At 37.1% G+C, this 25,033-nt stretch overlaps 1 protein-coding gene across 1 annotated transcript; it reads right to left on the bottom strand.

Moving 5' to 3' along the window:
• Nucleotides 1-2,076: 2,076 nt before the first annotated feature.
• On the bottom strand, nucleotides 2,077-23,680 carry LOC140236882 (prolyl 3-hydroxylase OGFOD1-like). Its single transcript, XM_072316820.1, has 13 exons — nucleotides 23,514-23,680; nucleotides 21,407-21,555; nucleotides 20,272-20,318; nucleotides 19,374-19,474; nucleotides 18,512-18,628; nucleotides 15,279-15,370; nucleotides 13,699-13,827; nucleotides 13,169-13,282; nucleotides 12,082-12,161; nucleotides 10,476-10,795; nucleotides 9,172-9,321; nucleotides 4,928-4,986; nucleotides 2,077-2,533 (listed from the first exon to the last, which is right to left on the bottom strand). Exons 1-13 carry the CDS (start codon nucleotides 23,557-23,559, stop codon nucleotides 2,369-2,371), a joined length of 1,569 nt encoding a protein of 522 aa, XP_072172921.1. The 5' UTR covers nucleotides 23,560-23,680; the 3' UTR covers nucleotides 2,077-2,368.
• Nucleotides 23,681-25,033: the final 1,353 nt, after the last annotated feature.

The following is a 25,033-nucleotide window of genomic DNA, read 5'->3' on the forward strand; positions in this document are numbered from 1 at the left end:
TGGACACTCCTGTGTAATTGTATTTTTGACAGTTGAATGATGAAATGTAGCAAAGGTCATTCACAGCTTTCACAGCTTTGATTCTGCTTTGCTCTGCACCAAAGATTAAACCACATTTTACATTGTAACTGGTCTCAAGATAAATTGCAGCCACATCAGTTTTAACAGCAGGTGCGCCCAAATCTCATTTCAACTACCAGTAAGGCCTTAATGTATATCACACAATCCACCCTGTTTTCCCTTCTGCTTTAAATAAACTGAAATGAAAGGGAGCCCTATGGCATGACCTAGGCCTTATAATGCTTCAGGAGCTGATACAAAAACAGAAAGTGTAATAGCTTGTGCTTTGTGATACCTTCCTGATTTGTACAGCACATCCAGTATCTTTGGGTTTTTTTTCCCCCAACCACACCTGTTATGAATGCATGATTTTTAAGACTCCCGAGGGTAATACAATCAATTCCATTTGAAGCAGCCTTCCACTGAACATCCATATTTTGTCCCCATTAACCCTATTCTAACTGGGGGGGGGGGGGGGTCAAATTGACCCCCTCTCGACATTTCGCACCATTATGATTCCGCACGCGCAAAGATTTTGCCGCGTCGTTTCATGAATTTTTTCATTGAAGTCTCCCGCATATTTTGAAACCAAATTTGCGACATCCAGGTACACCGTTCTGAAGTTACGCAATGTTTTGCATATGCATGTCAACCCGAAAATAGCTCAAATTCATGATTTCGTGTGCAAATCCAATGCAAATTGTGTTTTTTTGTTTAATTGATATAAATTAGATTATTTCAACTTTTAACCATTGAAATGAATAAATTCTAATGTAGATAAGCTTGAAAAAGTGCCTGCAACAAATTTGGCCAAAAAACAATAGAAAACAAAAGATCGAGAAACAACAAAATACTTAAGAAATTAACAAATTAAAATACAAAAAAAAAAATTGATTTTGATTGCACTATTTTTTTCAAGAAAATTGTTTGATGTGTCTTGAGGAACTCTGACACAAAAATTTAGCAATCCTTCAGTCTTTTAGATGGAGTTATTAGTGAAATTATGATTTCATGTGTAAATTTGCATAATTTATTAAAAGAATATAAATCAACATTTTTCTATTGTATGACCATGTAATCTTGTAGTTGACATCTATGTTCAGGCAAACGTTTGTGGTGATCGCGCGATCAGCGGCCAAGATCTGAAGGGGGGGGGGGGGGGGGGGGGAGGGGGTCAAATTGACCCCCCCCCCCCCCCCCCCCCCCTTAAAACAGGGTTAAAACAAATCAGCAACCACGACATTACAAAAAACCATAACTAGGCCCCCCCGACATTCTGCGCGGTGTGTCACCATCGCAAAAGCCATTGCTGTGATGTTTATCGACTTTTCTTTCAAGTCTCCCACATCCTTTGACACCAAATTTGTGACCCCCGGACACACTGTTTGGAAGTTACACATAATGTATGTACATGCATGTCAGACCAAAAAATGCTCAAAAACATGAATTCTTGTACAATTTCAATGTAAATTGTGCTTTACAGTCAAATCTAATGAAAGCATGATTATTTTTTGGTTTTATGGATTGAAATCAATTTATATTTTCATGCTTGCAACAATGTCATCGGCAAATTTCATTGAAAAAAACAATGAAAAACAAAGTAAAAAACAGAAGAAATTCTGTTTTTAAGAAGAAGAAAAAGAAATTCTGAAAAAAACAATAGAATATATAAGAATCTTTTTGATGGCACAATCTTTTTTACTTACGTTTGCTGAGGACACTAGAAAGAATATTTACACATAAAATGTGCCTATTTGGAGCTATATTTAGTGATTTATAGGAAATAGTCTGATTTCATGCATATGTTTGCATAATTTAGCATAAATGAAATTTTTTGAAAAATCAACTTCACATTTTGTTTTAGATTACGTCACAGGCAATGTGTGTCAATTTTATCGTGCAGTCGATGACTGAGATCTGAAGGGTGGGGGTGGGGGTGGGGGGGGGGGCCTTGGAGCCTCCCTCCGGCTCTATCATCTACCCAAAAGCCTGGCCTAGTTAGGGTTAAAAGCTTTCAGTCGCTTTGAAGAGCTGGCGAGAGTACACTGAGGAAAGCAACTCACAGGCACTTACCTGAGATTTTTATAGCTGCTGGTCTTGTAATATGAATTGCAATATCTGTAAATCTTGTCTTATCTGGTACAAGCACACCAAAAAGTGGATGAACAATGGATGATGGTAAAACCTTGTTTTGGGAGCCGTCAGATTGCGGTTGAGTGTCTCCTGTCATGATGTATGTGAAGCTAGTCTCTAAATGCGCGATGTGAAAAATGCATGACTTGATCCAATAGTGAACTCAGTCTGAGTTTCACTCATAAAACACAAGGTAGAGCTCATAAAATGCAGACTGCTTGTTGCTGCTGGTCTCTCTAGATTTCACAAAACTCTGGTTGATGTGCTTCACAAACCGTAGTGTGTCCTTGTCTCTGTAGACCAGGCAAAGGGAATTGTCCTCTGGCAAAATGTTCAGAAGCTGAGACAAATTGGAAAGATAAGAAATTTCTTGGTAATGAATAAAACTGACTTGGTGAAATCTTGAAACTTAATGGCATCATCAGTCAAATCTGCAAAGCATTAAGGGGATTCTAAAAATAATCTTGACAGTTTTCTTTAAACCCATTCCTCCCACAATTCTCTGAGAGCCTTTAGTGTAGGGGAAATACTGACACTTTTACCAGTAAAATCCTCTTGTACTAGAAAAATCAGACAGCAATTGTGGAAGAAATGAAGTACTGGTAGATCGTATTTGTTTGTGACATCATAGGCGGGAGCCTTTGGCTTGTAATTCTTTGCAAGGGCTGTACAGGGCATTCTCATATTGCAGCTTCAAAGACATGTGAAACATGTAGTGTCATCATCGCCAAAAGTCACTGCTATTTTGCTGTTTCCGGATGAGCCCAATGTTGTAAGTATAGGCCCTACAGTTATTGGATATGTACATGTGTATTATGACAGTTGAATGTTTCCTGCCTTAAGTATGATATGGCCAGAAATAAGGCATAATAAAGCTATTAAAGTATTAGTCTAAACTAGAAATGTCGCTATGGCGGCTGGTATGCCTCCACCATAATGCATGATTCTCCCAATAAGTGTATATAGTACAATGTCTTCACAATGTGTGATGACAGTTTCGCATAGCTGGCAAAATATTGAAATGACAGGTTTGTCAGAAATGTCTTGAATGTTCACTTTCCTTGATCTAGGTTTGCTATAATTGTCTAAGAGTGCAGGTACATGTATATGGGAAATTGAGGATTTTTACTTGACTTTTGACCGACCTTTGTATGAAATTTATGCACTGAGTAATTTTCAAGGTATGAAGAAAAAGTGTAATTACAGTATAAAATAAATAGTGAAATTTTGAGGAGTTGACCTTGACCTTTCACCCCTGACTATTGACCCACGATCCCTAAATTCCCTAGATAATCCCTACCAGTCAGTGCATGCATGTGTACAAAGTTCCAGGAAGATACATTGAACCATTTGCGAGAAAAGTGAAATTGTAACATTTTCACCTGACCTTAGACCTTTTGACCTTTGACCTTATGACATGAAACTCTCTCTGGAGAATCTTTACGCAGTAGTACATGTCTACACTAAGTTTCAAGAAAATACCTTTGGGCATTGCATAGATATGGGGGAAATAGCAACATTTTTAGCATTTGACCTTGACCTTTAACCTCTGCCAATTTCACTAAAAAACTACTCAACTAATTGCCCTATCATACTTCATCCTTGGACCAAATTTGGTGAAAGTTGCTTCGTCCAGTTTTGAGTTATCACGTAAACAGACAAATTTTAGGATTTGACCTTGATCTTTGACCTTTGACCTCCGTCCGATTTCACTCAAAAACTAATCAAGTAATTGTCCCATCATACATCATCCTTGGACAAAGTTTGGTGAAATTTGCTTGATCCAGTCTTGATTTATCATGTAAACGGATACAATTTCATGATTTGACCTTGACCTTTGACCTTGGCCTTCAGCCGATTATACCCAAAATCTAATCAAGTAATTGCCTCATCATACTTTATACTTGGACCCAGTTTGGTAAAATTCCAGTCAATATTACTCAAGTTATCGCGTAAACGACTGCGGACGGACGTACGGACAACCCGAAAACATAATGCCTCCGGCACCACTTCGTGGCGGAGGCATAAAAACATGGTTTGAATTAGCCAGGAATATGTTGTGACATGTACATAATTGGAAGGGTGTGTATGATATACTTCAATAGGTACATGTACACATGCGTATGGTATGGTGGGTGCACGACTTAGTCCATACCTTGCATGTAGAGAAACGAGCAGTTACTGGAAATATGCAGTATTATGCATGCTATGTTTGTTGTGCATTCATTCGTTTGTACTATCAGAAGCACATATTCATTATGGGTTTTTTTTTTTTTTTGGGGGGGGGGTTTGGGTTTGGGGTTTTTTGTTGTTGTTTTTTTGTTATTTTTTTAGGTCATTAAATCCAAGGTTGAAACCTGGTTGCCAGACAGCAGCATGGTATCACACATAGGTGTCATCAGTTTGTTCACTCATCATCAGAAGTAGACTCTTTATTTAGAGTTTAATACGCCATCTGCACTCGTGTGTTTGAAAAATTAGCTGGTTTCATCAAGGTAGTTGTGTTGTAGAAATGCATGCTACAAAGTTTGTACCAGAAAATATTTTTGCCATTGGTATGGCATATCTATTTATTTGGGGGTTTGGCACTGTTTTGTTTATTTCAAGAGTTCACTATTTTTATCTACTTTATTCTCCTAGACATGTTCTGCCTGCTGGTATGCTAGCACAGTGGAAAGCACTGACGAATGAAACACAACATGAGCTACATGTACGTCTGGAATAGTACACTTACCTCCTCATCTTCACCTCTTGCAATGTATGAAACAAACCCGCCACCGTCAGGACTGAAATCTGAGAGAAAAAAAAGATGTACAAATCAGATGTGAGGTTTCAACACAATCTTTACTTCTACTGCTTGTTGTGAAAATACGTCTATTAAAAAAAATGCAGTTTGCCACTTCCAATGATCTAAAGTTCCTGGACACATTCACATACTGTTCCTGTAGTGCACCAGTAAACAAACAATTGGACCACAATGCAACATAGACAGGTTCTGCTTAAGCATGTCCATCACTTTTCAATTAAAACAGTAGACACAAAAGACTGAATTGCACTCCTGTCTAAAGTTACAATTGGTAGTTCATACAGTATGCTGTACACAATTGAAGGTATTGGTGGCAAACGGACTGGGTCATGTCACAATAGTACATAAATAATGCACATAACAGAGGCCATTACTCTTAAGGAATTATCCAACTGATAGTGACTTTGGAGCAGTCTGAAACAGATGAGGCAAAACCTAGTATGCTTTGGACTGTTCCAAAGTTACAGAGGGTGGATAATTTTAACTAATGCCTGAGTAAGTTATGTGCACTATTTGTTTTATAAAATTGTAACACACATCATCTGTATAGACCGATTCAATTTCGATGGCCTATTCACCTACCGCCGCTAGCGGCGCTATAACGGTCGCCATAACTGGGGGCCAACGGGGGCTTCCAGCGAGCTAGCTACCCAGCGAGTTGCACTTGCAGCTGAGCAGCCTAGCGTACCCATCGCGCATAGTTAGCCGGGCGCGGCCGCTGCGCCGCGGCCGGCGACCGCCGGCGCCGCGCTAATATTGTGATTGTTTACTCACTGTGGAAAAGTCATTCAGCGGCTTTTAATGCCTTTCTTTTGGACAAACTGAGTGATTCAGACATATTGATCTACTTTGAAAGCTTCAAAGGAAGGATCAGGAAAACACATTGTGCAGTTGTTGGGTGCACAAATAACAGAAAAAAAAAATGGAAATGGAAGCTTCACGGCAGTGCGTGAAATTCAGACACCGCTGACGCATGATAAAATAAGGCAACATTAAAGACAATTAAGTGAAATACAACGGTATAAAAATTCACAGATTTCGAAACAAACTAGATTGTCTACTAGATTCTCTATTCAATTAGGTTATCACTGCATATTCGAAAAATACAGGTATGTTGTTCATCTTAGAAGACAAGTTTAGATCAAAGAATTTGATAATTCACTGATTTTTTTTTTTTTATTTATCCTTGGTGTCCTACTTGCCAAAGTTTACACTTCCTGGCTAGACTTTATTATTATGACAAACATATTTTACAGCATACACTACAGCTAAATAAAATGTTTCAAGATGCGTTAAATTCTTATATTGTTTTCACTTCTTCAATGTTCAGCACTGAATTGACCATAGGCCTATTCAATTTTGGCCTGGAACTCTGAATTTGACTTTTGATAAAGTGATACTTATTAAATATTAAACCATGGATGGTGGGAAACATCCGTTTCATAATCATAATTAACAAAGTCACTTTTGTAGATCATTTAATAGGCGTTAGCGTGATGTTACCCAATGTTACTTAGACTTAAAATAGTACAGAGTAGTTTTGGTTGTTGACATCAGGCAAGGTAAATTAAGTTTATACGGCTTAGAAACGCCTAGATTTGTATTCCTTTTGGTTTACTTAGGCTTGCCTGGTGCGACAACCGAAAATGATATAGGATGTAGGGTTCTAGAAGTCAATAGGTCTAGATCTAGAGTCTAGTCTGGACTCTTGCCTAGATTTCTAGACAAGATCTAACGTTAGACAGATTCTACCCTGCTGGCCCGACACTCCCGAGTAAAGACAAAAGCCTGCCCTTAAAAGGTTAAGTTAACTGATAGCTTGCAATTTATTGCGCCATATCTAGCTCACGATTCTTTCATTATTTGTATTTAATTATATCAGTTAACTTGTCAACAGCCTAGGCTTATTAGCAAGACGTCTGCCTGCGCCCAGCAATAATTCTCCCCAGCGGTTTTTATTCTCTTACACAAATGTGAATATACGGGGCTTACACGCGCGTACCCAAGTCATCGCCAAAGAAATGAGTCCACAAACATTCACGGATCGTACCGATATTTACCTTGAAATTCAAGTTTTGGCTACAGCCGTATGTCGTCTACCCATTCGCTCATAGTCGGTATAAGTTGTTTAATTTTATTTATTTTTAATTAGCTAGCGAAAAAAAACAATGTAGACTCTAGTTGTCACAAAGCCAGAGATGCGTCGATCGCTGCCAGCGCCAGAGATAGCTAGCTGGCCGGCTGGCGCCGGGTGGTAAAAGCACTGGCTGCCGCTGGCACCCTTGCCACGCACGCAGGGTGCTTGCCGACCCGGCCTGTTTGGCCCCCAGTTATGGCGTCGCCTTAAGAGGGCGCACTTCCATGAACAGTCGCTTGAATCGGTATATATTGTATATCATCTGTATTCTACACTCATGTGGGCCAATTCTTTATGGCAGACTTGTCAAGGCTTTTGCAGATTAGGGCAAACCAACTGAATGAACAAAGTTATATATTTGAGCAATGATATCTCTGAGCGGTTATTAGTACACGGTATCAGTAAAAACTTATGCCCACTGGGCATGTTATGCAAAGGAAAGACGTACTGGTCACATGCTTTCTCTCAGCCTATCATTTGATTAGGATCTATATTACCATTTCATAACACCGCATACAGAATAATTTCAAAATGTGCTGAAGGCCCAGTCATGAAAAAGTTACAGTACTGCATATATAATGTCCTGAACTATAAATCAAGCAGAGACTCCGATATCCTCAGTTACAACTAGAAATGTCGCTTTGGCGACTGGTATGCCTCCGCCACAATGCATGATTTTCCCAATAGGTCTAGATAGTACATGTGGACAATGTGTGATTACATTTTCACAAAATTGGCAAAATATTGAAATGACAAGTTTGTCACAAATGTGTTGAATGTTCACCTTCCTTGACATAGGTTTAATTGGATGAATAGGAGAGCATGTATCTAGGGATTTAAGGACTTTAACTCGACTTTGACCCATTCATACATTTAGGCATTGAGTAATTTTCAAGGTACAGGTGTGGAGAAAAAGTGCAATTTCTGAATTGAATAGTAAATTGTTACCATTTTCATCTGGCCCTTGACCCTAAAATTCATAAGATAATCACTTTCAGGTAGAACATGCATTATATGTACTATGTTTCAAGATAACTTGAGCCACTTCCGAGATATGGAGGAAAAAGTTAGTTCAGCACTTTCACTCGATCTTTGACCTTTTGACCTTTGAGGCAAAAAAAGAAGAAAAAAAAAACTTTCCAGAGAATTTCTATTAGGTTACACATGTATGCATACACCAAGTGAAAAAAAAAAAAAATAACCCTGCTGGCATTGCATGATAGGAGGGAAATAGTAAAATTTTGAAGTGTTGCACTTGACCTTTAACCCCTGACCTTTGACCCCATGAACCCTACATTCTCTAAATAATCACTTCCAGTCAGTATGTATACTATGTTCCATGAAGATACCTTGAACAATTTTCCAAGGTATGGAGAAAAAAAAGAAGTTTTAATATTTTTACTTGACCTTTTGACCTTTGACCTCATGACCCAAACTTTCACCAGAGAATCTTAATTGGGCAATACATGTATACACTAAGTTTCAAGAAAATATCTTCAGGCATTCAATAGATATGGTGGAAATAGTGAAATTTTATGCATTTGACCCTGACCTTTTGACCTTTGACCTCATGACCCAAACTTTCAATAGAGAATCTTAATTGGGTAATACATGTATACACTAAGTTTCAAGAAAATATCTTCAGGCATTCAATAGATATGGTGGAAATAGTGAAATTTTATGTATTTGACCTTGACCTTTTGACCTTTGACCTTGAGCATGAGCACCCAAAAGTTGATAGGCACAACTTCACCCCCTAATACACATACATGCCAAGTTTCATTAGGATACCTCAACAGGTTTTGATAGTTACCTTGTCCACAAAATTCATTACGGACGGACGGAAGGACGGACGGACGGACGGAAGGACGGACGGACGGACAACCCGAAAACATAATGCCTCCGGCACCACTTCGTGGCGGAGGCATAAAAAGACCTGATGCTAAGTTATTTTCAGCAACATTGAAAGGAAGGTAAGAGGACTGCCTTCTCTGACACTTTCAATATGACCCTACCAGGCTACAAGAACACATACTTTGAGTGTTGAAGAAGATTGAAGCATCAAGAGCAAACTCGGACCCCTCTGTATCAGTGTCATGGAGTAATGTGTAGCAGCCATGTGTCCATCTCCTAAGCTCTGCTCTACACTGTGGGTTGCTGGTGGGCATTTTTCTTGGCACTGTATCTTTTGATAAGACAATGGATAATACTAAATATACCAACACTCTCATTTTAGTTCTCTATCCCACATATAACAGCACAAATAATCAGACAAGAATGCAATGAGACATATGGGATGCTTTGAAGTTATTGAACCTTCAGCTGAAGCTTGCAATCCTGTGGCAAACATATTTTAATATTGTAGAGATACTTTATGCACAATTATTGTACGACCATATAAACATTCTTCCCAGCCTTCTGCTCTGCATGGATGACAGCAAGCATTTCAGGAGCACGACAGTGCCAAAATAACAAAATTCTCTCCTGAAAAAAAGCATTCTTTGCAAAGGATAGTGGAACTGGGCATAAAAAGTTCCTATGGATAAGTAACCTGAAGTATTTGGTCAGTGAGTAACAGAATCAGGTACATCTCCTTCATCCATTGACAATAATTTGTACTAATAGGATTATTTTTCTTGCACTATTCAATTCAATTCAATTCAATTCAATTTTATTGTCCGTTTCCGGAAATTTGTTTTGTTTGCATGCATATCCGGTTACATTGATACATTATGCATTTACAAAGTACACGTATACACTGTAACCAGGACATGACCACCTCACAGAATACCAGTACAGACATAGAAATTCATGTAAAAATATTACTGGGCAGTCTGTATAGAAGTACATACAGTGTATGCCATATCATGTGGCTACAAAATTATACTGTGAGCAGGCATGCAAATATCACTGGGTTGCAAAACTTTGTTGATGAATAAAGAGCTTGTAAGGAAAGCTGGATGGGAGCTTCATAAGGTTGTGCATTGTATTGGTAGGTTCTCTTATCTTTTCCTAAATTACATTCTTCAGGACATTTTATCATTTGCTGATGAGAGAAAAAAAAATGAGGAATGACACACAGTATATTGCGTGCGTATGTGTGTGTGTGTGTGTGTGTGTGTTTCTCTCTCAGAGTGGCTGGGGAGTACTGCACAGTTTGAAGTACTGAACTACTTGCATGGCTCCTCTTGATGTGTATCATACAAATGCAGTGCAACACCTGGAAATCATGGTATTTTGTCACAATTCCTCAGAGTTGCTGTATCACTGATTACCATTTGAAAGTATTCCACCTACTCAACATGGATATAGGTTAATCTCTGCACAAATTTTACTCACCCTCCCTAACTTCTTTGCTATCTTGCGAGCTGTTAGTGTCATCATTCATATTGCCACTAGGTATTTCTGCATCACTTTCAGTGCTTCTTCCCACAGTATGTGGTTGCTCATCCTCCTTTCTTTCTTTCAGCACTCTCTCCTCATCCTGCCCTTCACCCCTTGGCTCATCTTCATCAGATTCCTCACCACAAGGGGCCTGTTCGTGGAGCTTGAGTGCCGTGAAGTTTGAGAAGAGGAGAAAAGTGAATTCACTCTGCATCACCCTGACACACTCTTGAACCACAGCGGGCAAAGTGCTGGGATTGCCCACCTCATAGCATCTGAGAAGAATAAAAATTTATCACCGTCTGTTGAAACAAGGCAAATGACATTGACTGACCTCAAAACACAGAGAGCTAATGCATTGAAGTGAAGTGTGTACACTGTTGTAAAAGAAAAAAAAAAGAAAAAAAGAAAATTGTAAAATAAAAACAATACCAAATACTGGAGAAGACTCATTTCATGCTGCTTTCTCATTTTGGTATTCCACTTTTTGGTGTTCAGGAAAGGTGACTGCCAATATCTGACTAAAAAAAAATAAAAATAAAAAATACTAATAATAATGATAATCACAATTACACATGGAAGAAAGATACTCTTCCATTGCACTAAACGAAAAGTCATAATAAGAATGATTGGCATTCTGCTCTGTGACTAACTGGCATGATATCAACTTGGCAGATACCCTCATCGATGAAGTTGAAGTAGTCTGCCATTGTTTATAGATACCTGCCTAAGTTGCTTTTAGAGAAGGTATGAAAATACCTTATTAAAGGACAAGTTCACCTTCATTAACATAAGGATTGAGAGAATGTAGCAATATTAGTAGAACACATCAGTGAAAGTTTGAGGAAAATCGGACAATCCGTTCAAAAGTTAGGAATTTTTGAAGTTTCTGTGTACAGACACTCATCGCTGGATGAGATGACTACTGCAGTGTATGATGTCACATGCGTACAACAATATAAGGAAAATATACAGAGAATTTCACAAAATTTCATCTTTTGAAAAAAGTACACATTGCCTTGACTCGTTACTGACATATGTTATGGGTAATATTATTCCCATTGCCTATAGAAAGAGGCAAGTCAAGTGCTCTTTTATTTTGCAAAAAAAAGTGAAAATATGTTGAATTTTCTGTGCATTTTCTTTATACTGTTGTACTCATATGACATCACGAGCCTTAGTAGTCTCCTCATCCAGCGGTTCCAACACAAAAATTTTAAAAATTCATAACTTTTGCATCGATTGTCCAATTTTCCTCAAACTTTCACTGATGTGTTCTACTAATATTGCTGCATTCTCTGAATCCTTATGTTTATGAAGGTGAACTTGTCCTTTAAATGAGCCTGAAAAACCCGAACTGATGTGATTAACCAAAATAAGGTTTCATCAAAATTGGAAGCTTACAAGGTTGATACATGGCACATTCTTGCCTCAACATCAACACTGAAAAAAGCTATCTTAGAATTCATTCTTTAGAAAAAAAAATATAAACAATAATACATAAATTGCCATTACAATAAAGAATGACAGTTGTTTAAAAACTGGTCTAGTAGACAGTCACCTTTTATTTGGTGGTCCACACTTCTCCCATCTGATATCCTCCCTTTGGACAGCAGCACTAACTTCATCAAATTTCTTCTTCTGCAAACAAGACCAAACAATTTCACCCATGAGTTCAGGTGAGGCATATCTTGATGAAGTATATTCACAGTCAGCAGCATTTTTTTTTTTTTTTTTGGTGCTCAGCTATAAATACAGTATAATTATAGATTTCTGTTTGCTTCTACATAAATGCCACAAAAGTGCCAATTATGCAATAATTACATTGTTTGTTTCTTTTTGATGTATAATCACTCAATACATAGACACACAAACAACATTAAATGGAAATGTTTCTAACAAAACTTTCAATTAATTTGAAGTTTCAGAAACATAATCATACAAATGATTTACATGAAGTCATCCGAAATATAAAGAGCTTTTCTAAGAGGGAGTTATGATTAAAGTATTTTAAAGGTAGGGAATCCCATTTGCACGCCTTAAATGAAGAGTTGTATAAATACAGTGGTATGTTGAAGAGAGTATAATTTTAGAAACTCCCATAAAGTATTGAAAGTGGAAGGTAACATTTAGTACATTTTTTGGACCGTTAGATTTTGAACTGAATTGTTTTTGGGGCTCACCGTAAATTCCGGTACATTACTAGGCTACCTTTGCAGACCCATGTACTGCATGTGTGTCCATCATGTATATTTTGTGAAGAAAGTTCATCAACACTTCCAAACATTTCTATATACATTCTTGCCACACACTCTATATGTTATTACATCAGCTCTTGTACTTTTAGATTTGTGTTTATAGATCACAAATACAGAAGAATGCAACAAAAAGGCTTAGGCCCAAGTGTGGCTGACACACAGAACTACTGAGTAGTTGAGTTTTGTGCATTATTCAAATTTTAGATAACTGTTGACTTCCAAATTTCTAAGCAGTGGCCTAAGCAAGTCCCCTGAGGTTTATATTTAATGTTTTGCTGCATTTTGGGAGGTCTGTAAAAGGTATCCCCTACCTTTAAGACACAATTTTATTTGCTGATTTCTTGGCCATTGATATGATGAATCTTGCAACTTGAAAACTATTGAGTGTACCTCAAAGAAAGCTGGTAATTGTATTTCAGATGCCTCAGAGAATGTGTCCTGCACTTCACTCTGGTTGACCACATTCAGGTAGCTGTCACTAATCCACTGACAGAACACAGACTCCTAGTGAATGAGGAATAATATCAAATCATTGTTGAACATTTTCAGTGGCAATGAGGATAAAATAGAAGTTGCACCATCATAGAAAACTAATAAAAACTAAAATTACCAATATGAGAACCCTGAGTATAGGTGTTTATTCCATCTTGACAGTGTGATGATGTTGCATGAACTAATTTTGAAGGAACACTGATAACTGATAGGGAAACTTTCACATGAAAGTGATAGATGGATGAAAATTTTCTGACAGTTACCACTATAAGAATGCAAGTCTTTTAAGGTATCCTGAAGGCCTAATACAATGAGCTGTAACCCTACACTCATTCATCCATCAACATATATAAAGGCAGGGAAAGTTATCTTCTAAGTAACTTTAGTATGCATACGTTAACCTTGTGGGAACGCTTGTATTAGAGCACCTCAAGTTCCATATGTGATGTCAAGGCTTTCCTTGATTCCTTGTAGGGAGGTTGCCTTGGAACTGTTAGTCCATGGAACCAGCCACTCACAGACAGCCGACACTTTTCAGAACTGAGCACCTCTGAAACCTTCAAAGCAAGGCAAATTTGATAGCACAAAAATATAAAGAAATGCACTAACTTGATGAAAAGTATTAATCATGGTAGATGATGTATCCAAAGAGATCATACATGAGAGGACACTTCAAGATTCTGCCTTGTAAATCCTGTTGTGTGCACCAGCTGAGATGCCGATTAATTCCAACCTTGTACTGGACACCTTTTAATCATATGAAAATTTGAAGTGGACATTTTTTTTTTTACAAAAATGAAGGGAAATTACTAAATATTTTCATTTCACACTGCTGAAGCCAGATGCACAATTACCTAAAGATGCAGTCCTTCACCTCTGAGACTACTATAAACAATTGCAATCAGACGCAATCAGGTTGTAGGCTAGTGACATAGTTGCCTTTTCCAACTTGCATGTGTGACTGCAACCAGTTATGAAAAAGCAAGGTGAAAATTTCAACTTTGCTACATTTTTTATTTTGTATCTTACCATCCTTTATATTTAATTAATTAATTAATGTATTTATTTATTTATTTTTCTATTTATTCACCCATTCACTCATTCATTCATCATTCATTCATTCACAGGGTAGCCCCATCATAAGGTAGGTACTATTCTTCCTGGGCCCCTGAATACATACAATCAAACAATTTTAAGTAGACAGTGACAATTTTATAATTTTATTCTTTTCATTAAACTTAACCCCTTCCTCCCACAATTTTCTGATAGCCTTCAATGCCCCCAAACAAGATTCGTTTTGCCTGTTGACAGAAAACAGACAGATTGGCAATCAGCCTGTAAGAAGCAGTAAGGTGTTGCATGTATCCCCTTTCCACAGTCAAGTGCACGTGCCATCAAGCAATGCAAAATATCAATCGGACATGAGGCATGAAGAGAGCGTGCACTGATGGGCTTACAAAATCTTTTGTTATACACTATAAGAACACCATCTAATGACGTCAGCGAAATTCAAAATCTAAAAGCTCAGTCTCAATTGCTACCTACGTCTTTAAGTTTTATTGCATAACAAGCACACTACTATGTTGGAAAAAGGTAAATTAGACAAAAATAAATGCAGTTTTATACAGAAAGAGAATACAATGTAGATGCTGATGGAAGAATATCTCATCTTTTGATCAAAGTCATTTTTATGCTCAGTAATAAACATGAATTTAGGCAACTAATACAGACACTCTTGTGGACATTTTGGGAACCTGGTATACCAGGTTTCCTGTGTAAGGATTGACGGGTTAACTTAGCTATGGTGTGGAATTGTACTTAAAATCTCAAAATGTTGACTTATACCAGTATACCTCTGCACACTACGCTGTAAGCCCTACTGCATATTTCACATCAGTTGTGATTGTGCATGGAATATTTTGTGCACACACTGGGTCACCTGCCATCCAATGCAAACAAACAGGCATTCACCATCACTTTCCTGGCAGGTTAGTTGTTTGTATCTTACCTGATGAAATGACTTTGGAGTAACCTCAAAGAAGACAAGGTTGTTCCACTTTGGCACAAGAGACTTCACTACAGACTTTGGCTGCCCATGTTCTACATTGATTAGAAGGAATGTAAAACAAGCCTACACACTAAATACATGTATCAGAAATTACATTAAAATGGACAGAAAGTATTCAAATTCAGGTTCCTTTGAACACTAGTTACTCTAGTGGCTCTAGCACTCACCACCTGGGTATCACACATTCACTTTCCACACATTCTTGCAAACTATTACCTAAAAAAAAAGAAAAAGAAAACTAGAAATGTCGCTTTGGCGACTGGTATGCCTCTGCCATAATGCATGATTTTCCCAATAGGTCTAGATAGTACATGTGGACACTGTGTGATTATATTTTCACAAAATTGGCAAAATATTGGAATGACAAGTTTGTCACAAATGTGTTGAATGTTCACCTTCCTTGACGTAGGTTTAATTGGATGAATAGGAGAGCATGGATCTAGGGATTTAAGGACTTTAACTTGACTTTGACCCATGCATACATTTAGGCATTGAGTAATTTTCAAGGTACAGGTGTGGAGAAAAAGTGCAATTTCTGAATTGAATAGTAAATTGTTACCATTTTCATCTGGCCCTTGACCCTAAAATTCATAAGATAATTACTTTCAGGTAGAACATGCATAATATGTACTAAGTTTCAAGGTAACTTGAGCCACTTCCGAGATATGGAGGAAAAAGTTAGTTCAGCACTTTCACTTGATCTTTGACCTTTTGACCTTTGAGGCAAAAAGAGAAAAAAAAAACTTTCCGGAGAATTTCTATTAGGTTACACACGCATACACCAAGTGTAAAAAAATAACCCTGCTGGCATTGCATAAATATGAGGGTAATAGTAACATTTTGAAGTCTTGCACTTGACCTTTGACCCCTGACCTTTGACCCCATGAACCCTACATTCTCTAGATAATCACTTCCAGTCAGTACATGTATATACTATGTTCCATGAAGATACCTTGAACAATTTTCCAAGGTACGGAGAAAAAAAAGAAGTTTTAATATTTTTACTTGACCTTTTGACCTTTGACCGCATGACCGCATGACCCAAACTTTCACCAGAGAATCTTAATTGGGTAATACATGTATACACTAAGTTTCAAGAAAATCTCTTCAGGCATTCAATAGATATGGTGGAAATAGTGAAATTTTATGTATTTGACCCTGACCTTTTGACCTTTGACCTCATGACCCAAACTTTCACCAGAGAATCTTAATTGGGTAAAACATGTATACACTAAGTTTCAAGAAAATATCTTCAGGCATTCAATAGATATGGTGGAAATAGTGAAATTTTATGTATTTGACCTTGACCTTTTGACCTTTGACCTTGAGCATGTGCACCCAAAAGTTGATAGGCACAACTTCACCCCCTAATACACATACATGCCAAGTTTCATTAGGATACCTCAACAGGTTTCGATAGTTACCTTGTCCACAAAATTCATTACGGACGGACCGAAGGACGGACGGACGGACGGACAACCCGAAAACATAATGCCTCCGGCACCACTTTGTGGCGGAGGCATAAAAAAAAGAGTGGGGAGGGGGGTGGGGGTCTTGTGATAATACCTACAAGTTTGTAGAAAGTTTAACCAGGTGTTTTTGAAGGTCAAAATGTAAATACTGGCTCCAAATTTGGTCCCAGTCCCATGGGGGTCCCCTTGGACCTTGCATAAACAAACTTGAAAGTACACTCACTTATGTATTTACTCATGAGTATTTCAGTTTTATAGATTGAAGAAGATTATTATCACAGATTGAAATGAGGCATGATGCCCCTTTGTACTAATATACTGTATAATCACTCCAATGTCCTAGCATTTATACCTGTCAAGTTTGAGGACAAATTTGACCATGTATTTCCAAGAAGGTGAAAATGTGAAAATTGGCCCCCACTTTGGTCCCTGCACCCATGTAGCACCTCTGAAACTGACATGAACAAATTTAAAACTGCACTCACAAACATACTTACAGCATTGCAGCTCCATCATGTTTAGTTCTATAGGAGATTTTCTTTTTTTTAAGATTCTCTAAGTTGGAGGTTGTATGCCCCCTAAGGGCCCCAAAGGGGGTCATTGTGCTCATTTGTACAAATACAAATTTTCTATCACCCTAGTAATAATACCTGTCAATTTTAGTGAAAATTCGACCATGTGCTTTCAAGATGCCCATTTGTAAAAATATATATTCTATCGCTCAAGCGATAATACCTCTCAAGTTTGGTGAAAATGTGACCACGCATTTTCAAGAAGCTGAAAATGTGAAACTTGGCCCCAGATTTGATATCCCCACAGAGCCCAAGGGGTAGGGGACCCCCCAGATTTGCCATGAACAAACTTGAAACTACAGTTACAAATGTACTTACTCATAATGCTAACTTAGCTCTATCACTTCTAGTTCGAGAGAAGACATTTAAAGATTCCCTCAATACTTGGGTTTGGGGGTGGTGCGCTCATTTGAACAAATTGAGATTGTATCATTTTATGAATGCTACCAGTGAAGTTTGGTAAAAATACATTACAGGGTTTTCAATAAAAAGCTGAAAATGTAAAGAAGTTTATGCATGCTGGACGATAACTGATCGCAATAGCACACTTGAACCTTTGCCAGAAGTGAGCTAGAAAACTACTATGGATAGAACAGGATATTAGTTCATTAACATTGATGTTCAATAGCTTGTTATACAAACCTATATCAGTTAGCATCATGTGTAGACAGGAAATCAACAAGAGACTTAAAGTGCAACGCAACTCCATGTTACATTGACTGAAATACAGAGAGTGCATCTAAACAAACAACATCACATAAATATCATAAGTGCAGGGCTGCCAGTCTCCGCAGCTCATAACAAACACTGATGCACACACAAAATATATTTTTAGGACAAATATCATATTCTTGTTGAAAAAAAAATATGCAAAAATGGCATATTGAAAGCATGTCATGTTAAATTTTAGAAAATAACACTGACTGCTGAAGAATAATCTTTCCTATTTTGACATACCTGTAGATAGAACATTCTTAATGTCTTATATACATATTAATTTGCAGTTCTGTAATCTGAAATAAAATGAAATATGGGATTTAAAGTATCCCATGTTTTAGGAAGGAGTGATATCAGTCTCAAGGGCTTGTACAGATCAATGTGATTCTTTCTGACGGAGTGAATTTCATACCATCCATATCAAACAGGTCTAACAATCCTCCGTCTGCCTCCTGCCAGGGAGGAACCAAGTAGAGAATGAAAGCAATGCGTCTTCCATCTAACTCATCATCGTGACAAAGCAGCACATCTGGAGGGAGTTTAATAGCATTGAAGAGTAAAAGGGATAGTAAGTAAATGCATGGAAAAGAGACAAGGAGAGATAAGAAAGGTGTGTGAGAAAAACAGAGAAGTGTGTATACAATAGGATTACTGACAAGATACAAAATAATAAGACAAATTGAGATGACAGGTACAACGGTAATGAGAATGCTGTTTAAACATACCCATCCCTCTTCAACAAAGCAATATCATCTGGTATACAGGTATCATAGGAATAATGCCTCTGGCATGCACAATGCAGATGTACTGTATGTTTTAGCTGTATTTTCCACATCTAACCTCCTTTCTCTCTCTTTTCTTTTTTTAATTTTTTTTATTTATTTATTTATTTTTTTTTTTTTTTTACTCCATAACAGATGAAATTCTCTCATAACATAAACACATAAAATGAAACATACATACATATACATAACAGAGAGAGAGAGAGATATTTCCTCTTACTGCACTAACACAATAAAAATAGCATGGTTTGAGATTTGGGATTTCTCATCCTTGCTCACCCTTGCACATAAACTCATGAAACAGAACCTTTTGTATGCATGGGCAGTGGTGTCATCATCACATGTACTGTCCCACTCATAAAGTACAGAGAATGTTTATGATTTGTCTGGATAGGGATCAGCACAGCTAACTATTCATCCCTAATCATATGGGTCCCCCAAACATCCAGGCATAGAACAGACTTGAGTAACTCAGAAATACTGCATGATCACCTGTATGGTTGTATTTTGAACATGTCATGTCCACAGTGTCACTGAATGAGATCCTGGTTACATCCTTTAGCCAGCACAAGAAATCATCATAAAGCAGTTTCCTAAAAGGGTACAAGGGCAAGAATAAGTATACAATTTCACAACAGGGATAAATTACACTGATGTCAATGGCAAAGGGTAAAACATCAAAAATATTTATTGAAACTGCTCCTTCACTATTTACTATTCACTATTGCTATGCAGACCAAATTTCAGATAAGTCTCTTGTGGTAGAACATCTAAGCCTCTGCCTCTCTCATTATTTGACTCTTAATACATTGCTTTATTAAAAGGATAATCACTGGATTCATATTTTACCTCAAAATAACAGCAGTTAAAGGTCCTGTTTACCTTTGAGAGGAGTGATTTAAACAAATTTCAAGATATTATTTTTTATGCATATGTGTAGGTCAGTTGTATCACAAAACATCCTACCATATAAATTTTTTGCAGTAAAGCCTAAAATATAAGGAGATATCACTATTTTTCTCATTAAACCATAACTGTAGATGGTTTAGTCGGAAACATTTTTATCATAACTATTGTTCACATTTTGCATATTGAACAATACTTAACATCAATTATACTGGTTCAAATTTTTACATTGGTTGTTTCTATCCATAACTCACATTTTAGAACTATTTTGGAGCACTAATACTGGGTTTTGGTTTCATCAACAAATGGTAAGTTATGCCTTTAAAATGAAGGTTTACTTGGATAGTGTGCATACTGATAAAAAGCTGAGATAAATTATTTGCAAAGCTGAAAAATCAAAACAAAATAACACCACAACAGTTCTAGTAATTTCGTTTACTTTCTGACCATTGTATACCAATACAGTAACACACTCCTACAGTACCTTAAGGCCAGAATATGAGGTGATGTGAAGTTCTGCAGAGCTTCCGACTGTAAAAAGAAAGAATATCTATAAAAGTGTTGCCACCAATATGCAGTTTGCAGGATGACCAAATCTCACCAAAACTAAACAAACTTCATTTTCCAAATTCATGAAATTCTTCCATCGAGGTGTTTTTATTGCAACCGAGTGATAAATTGCCCTACATCAAAGTAAATTATTTACGTTGATGTAGGGCAATTTGTCAATCAGTTGCAAACTTCATTTTTGTTTTCGTTTTCTAAAGTACACATTCCTTTGGCTGGTTACCTGACATAGGGTATGTTAATGGTAATACAGTTCGACCTCGATTATCCGGCCATGTCGGGACCGGCACTCATCTGGATAAGCGAATTAGCCGGATATGGGAGACACAATGTTAATGTACAATGTATATAGCTGCCGTCCAAGCTGCCGTCCCAGTGCACTGGCAGCTAGGCAGGTAGCGTACCCCGCAATGGTGGTGTAATCTATGCTAGCCTGCGCAAAATTGTAGTCCCTTCTTCACAAAAATAAAGTATATCTTTATGTGAAAATCATATTTGTTTTACCTCATTAGATATTGAGAAACCTACACGTAATCATGCACATCTTATGAAATTAGTGAAATAGATCCATGAAAGTCAGTTTTTTCTAAATTTATGGATTAAAAAAAAAGTCCTTCACTGTGTGAACGCGTCCGGATAAAAGAGATTTCCGGATAAAAGGAGGCCAGATAATCGAGGTCGAACTGTATTATTCTCCATGCTTTCTAGAAGAGGTGTGGTATGTCAAAAGCTTTTTCATTATACTGGAAAAATTTAATGTTGCAGAATTCTCCTTAAACTTTCTTTATATCTTTGTTCGAAGTGATGTCACAAATTGTTGTAGTCTTCTAATCCAGCGATGGTGGTACCATGACTTTAACAATTCATGAAGGGATTGTGTGATTTTCCTCAAACTTTCGCTGATGTGTGCCAGATATTGCTGCATTCACTCAATCCACATGTATATTTGCAGAAAATTTTCCTTGAACAACACATATGCAAGCTTTAAAAGGTGAAATATTATCATTCACAAACTATTACAATTGTAACATTAAGGAATGACAGACGCTTACTTGTTGAAATTTGTAGAGGTCATTTGATTTGTTGATGAAATTCAGTTCCAGTAGCTCTTCCTTTAGACCTTCAAGGAAGTCATTCTCTTTGACAAAGTTGGGCAGAATGCAGCATGTAAATGGCTCATTCAGGATAGAAGCAGATGTACCTAGTGTGGCATAAAACAGATACAGTAATGAGATCTGTCATTAAAGTTGTAACACATTGGGCTATGTCTTTGGTTTTTTTTTGTGAAATTATCAGTTATTATTCATTTTATTTTCAAATGCACTTTATTGTATCTCTTTATTTTTTGCTTATGGTGATGTAAATAGCAGGCTCAAAACCTATGTGGAAAGACTTACTTTGCATTCTTAAAGAGAGACATGAACATGACAAATGACCATATCTCGGCAAGCATAATATATCTGAAAAGATCCTACTAGAAATACATGCAACATACCGGTATCACTCTTGAATATTAAGACACATTATGCAATTCAAAATAATGGAATTTTTGCATCGAGTTGTTTTATTGTAACTCATTGACAAATTGTCCTACATTGACAGAATAAGCACCAAATTAATCAGTATCTAATACACAGTTAGTAGCCATGATAAAAAAATCATGGCCATACATACTCAGGCAGGATTCGAATATACAACCTTCTGATCACTGGACAGGTGTCTTACCCACTAGACCAGCAAGCTTGCTCGAATCTTGCCAGAGAATACATCTGTAATTTTTTTATTGTGACACTGATTAATTTGGTGCTTATTTACACTGATGTAGGGCGGATGTCAATCATTTACAATAACGACTCAATGCAAGACTTTCATTAATTTGAATACAGGTAAATACATGGTACCCGCTGCATCTTAAAGTGATTAGAACCAGTATGGGATGTCATAGAGAAGTTCGGCGGTCTAGTGGATAAGACGCCTGTCTGGTGTTCAGGAGTTTGTAGTTTCAAGTCCCGGCCAAGTATGTACCCCAATGATTTTTCATTGTGGCTACTGCTTGAAATTGATTAATTAGATGCTTATTTACGTTGATGTAGGGCAATCTGTCAATCAGTTCTAACATTATGCATTCCACTGGTAGTTTACCTGTGTCGATTGTGCTTGTTGCCTACAGTACCAAGCGTAAACGCAAAGTTTGAAAATCCCTTGTTTCAAAAGCAACAGCTCATAGCACTAACTTATCTCTGTCACATCTTGTTCTAGAGAGGAAGTTTTCTTTTAATGATTCCTCAATTTGGGGGATTTGGAACCCACCCCCCCCCCCCCCCCCCCGAGGGTCAGCAAAGAATCAGAGGAACAAGGACTTAAAGGGGATGGCTAGTAACTGATCAGTGGGAATCAGTGGGAATGCTGGAGGATGATTGTTCCAATCTTTGTGGGATTCATTTAAGAGTACATTATATATCTATTGTTGTGTGAAAATTATTTGCTTCAGAATGGTCTCATATTCAAGTAATGCGCAGTTTAATGTTTCCAGGTTAGCGTGCCTGGTCAGTGACAGTAGATATATAATGTACTCTTAAATGAATCCCACAAGGAACAATCATCCCTCAATATTCCCACTGATCGGTTACTAGCCATTCCCTTTAAAGCGATTTTAATGGGCTCAAGGTGCGACAAAAATATAGATTAATTAATGAAAGCTGTTTTTGTGTTTTGTACATGTGGCGGGAAATAGTAAAGTTATCTTTACTTTAAAAGGGGAAAGTTTTGCCAATTTGCGCAGCATGCACCCCAGCCTGCAAATAAAAGTACATGAAAATTTTTGTTTCCTATATGTAATATTAGTTAATACGGTCTTGATTCCACAGAATTAAAAACATTTGAAATACACTTTACCTGGCTGCTTGGAAAATTACTCACGCAAAAATATCCACTTTCACAGTATTCATGTTTATCCCAGTAGTGCTTCTGAAGTGCATATGAACATTACATTGAGAATTAAATGAAATTTCATGAAGTTATTTCCAGACAGAAAGGACAGAGAAGAGAGCAAAAGAAAAGTCCAGAAGGAAATAAGACCTATGATGGTGGATATTGTGTTTATTAGGCTGCTAAATGAAATCAATGAGCTGCATTAAGATTTTCTGCTTCAAAGAATACCCAGGTCTCTTTCTGATGTAGCCTCCTCAAATGCTGCTCCAATCATTTGCTTGAAACTTTTCTCCAGGTAACTTTGGTTGATGTGCGCTCTCAGAGTAGAACCTTGGACTGGATTGGCTATGATACGAGCCCTTTTCGTTGGTGGATTATCTCCAGAACAATCCAAAGTTTCCTCACAAATCTGGCTCTTTGACTCATGGCTTTGACAACTCTCTTCTGCCATTGTACCTGGAAAAAGAAAAAAATTGCCATGCAACAATATCATAAGACTTGTGGGTTCATTTGAAGGACATTATTTTGCCTAGTGGTAATGCACTGGATATCAATAGTAATATAAATACTCCAATCATTTTCGGGAATGTGAAGATAGACTTTCTGACATGCATATTTTGGTAGATGGTATATGATTCACTAAAATACTATGTAAAATAGTGAACATGCAAAGCCCTCTAATAACAAGCATGAAGCCAACAGAAAGCAGGTACCATAAGTTGTTTATAACTGGGCATATTGATGTTCACCCAGTAAGAATTTAACAACACCAACACCAGAAGGTCTTTCTTCCTTGTGCATCATAGTGGAATGTTAAAGTGTCATATGTTTCACAGACATATAAACCTGTCATATTTCTGACAGCCACAAATTCAACATTTGTTTGTCACCTCACAATTCTTCAATTGGCTTATGCTCAAATTGTTGCTCTCACTGTTTTTGGCATAGGGGTCTACTGTAAAACCAGAAATATTTGTGGCATTAAATTTTTGTGAATTGGAGACAATGTGTAGACAAAAACTTTTGTGTGCATGTTAATTTGTTAATCTTGGCTCCTTGCAAACTTCATGAAAATTTCATGCATGCAAATTTTTTTTGGTTTCATAGAAATTGGGATATCCATTGCATCATTCTAATAGGTGAAGAAAAAAAAAATAGTTTTTCGTCCTATCATTTTGAAAATAATGATGTGGGCACTTTTTTTTTTTCCTTTTCCCAACATGATGGATTAGAAATGGGCGATCAATTGCACAACGCTAGTGGAGTATTAATAATCTAATTTCCGGTAATTTTAGGTACAATTCGATATATAGGTTGTGCATGTGGGCGGGTTCAATGGCTGGAAATAGCAAAAATCAATCAAAATTTTGTCTTTTTAGCATTTATTAAAAAAAAAGTCTTTGTTTGATGTAGCAGCAAAAAATAAAAAATGATGTGGGCAGGGTCAGAAACTAATGAACTTTTTTTTTTTTATTCTATTTTTTCTTTTAATTTAATTTCTTTGAATTCAAATTTAATTTTTTATCTTATTTCATCATTTTTTTTTTCTAACTTGGTCTTAGAGTTATTGTAATCTTAATAAGATGGTTAGTGCATGGAAAATGTTGTTATAGAAATATCAAGGAATTCTGTGATTTCAGTAACATTACTGTATGAACTAACCAATAGGATTGCAGGGATGCCAACATGCCAACCTTTGGAGTGAGATACTGCAAGGGGCGAAGCAACTGGGGGGGGGGGGGGGAAAT

Source organism: Diadema setosum, chromosome 13 (assembly GCF_964275005.1).
Source record: "Diadema setosum chromosome 13, eeDiaSeto1, whole genome shotgun sequence".
NCBI lineage: Eukaryota > Metazoa > Echinodermata > Echinoidea > Diadematoida > Diadematidae > Diadema > Diadema setosum.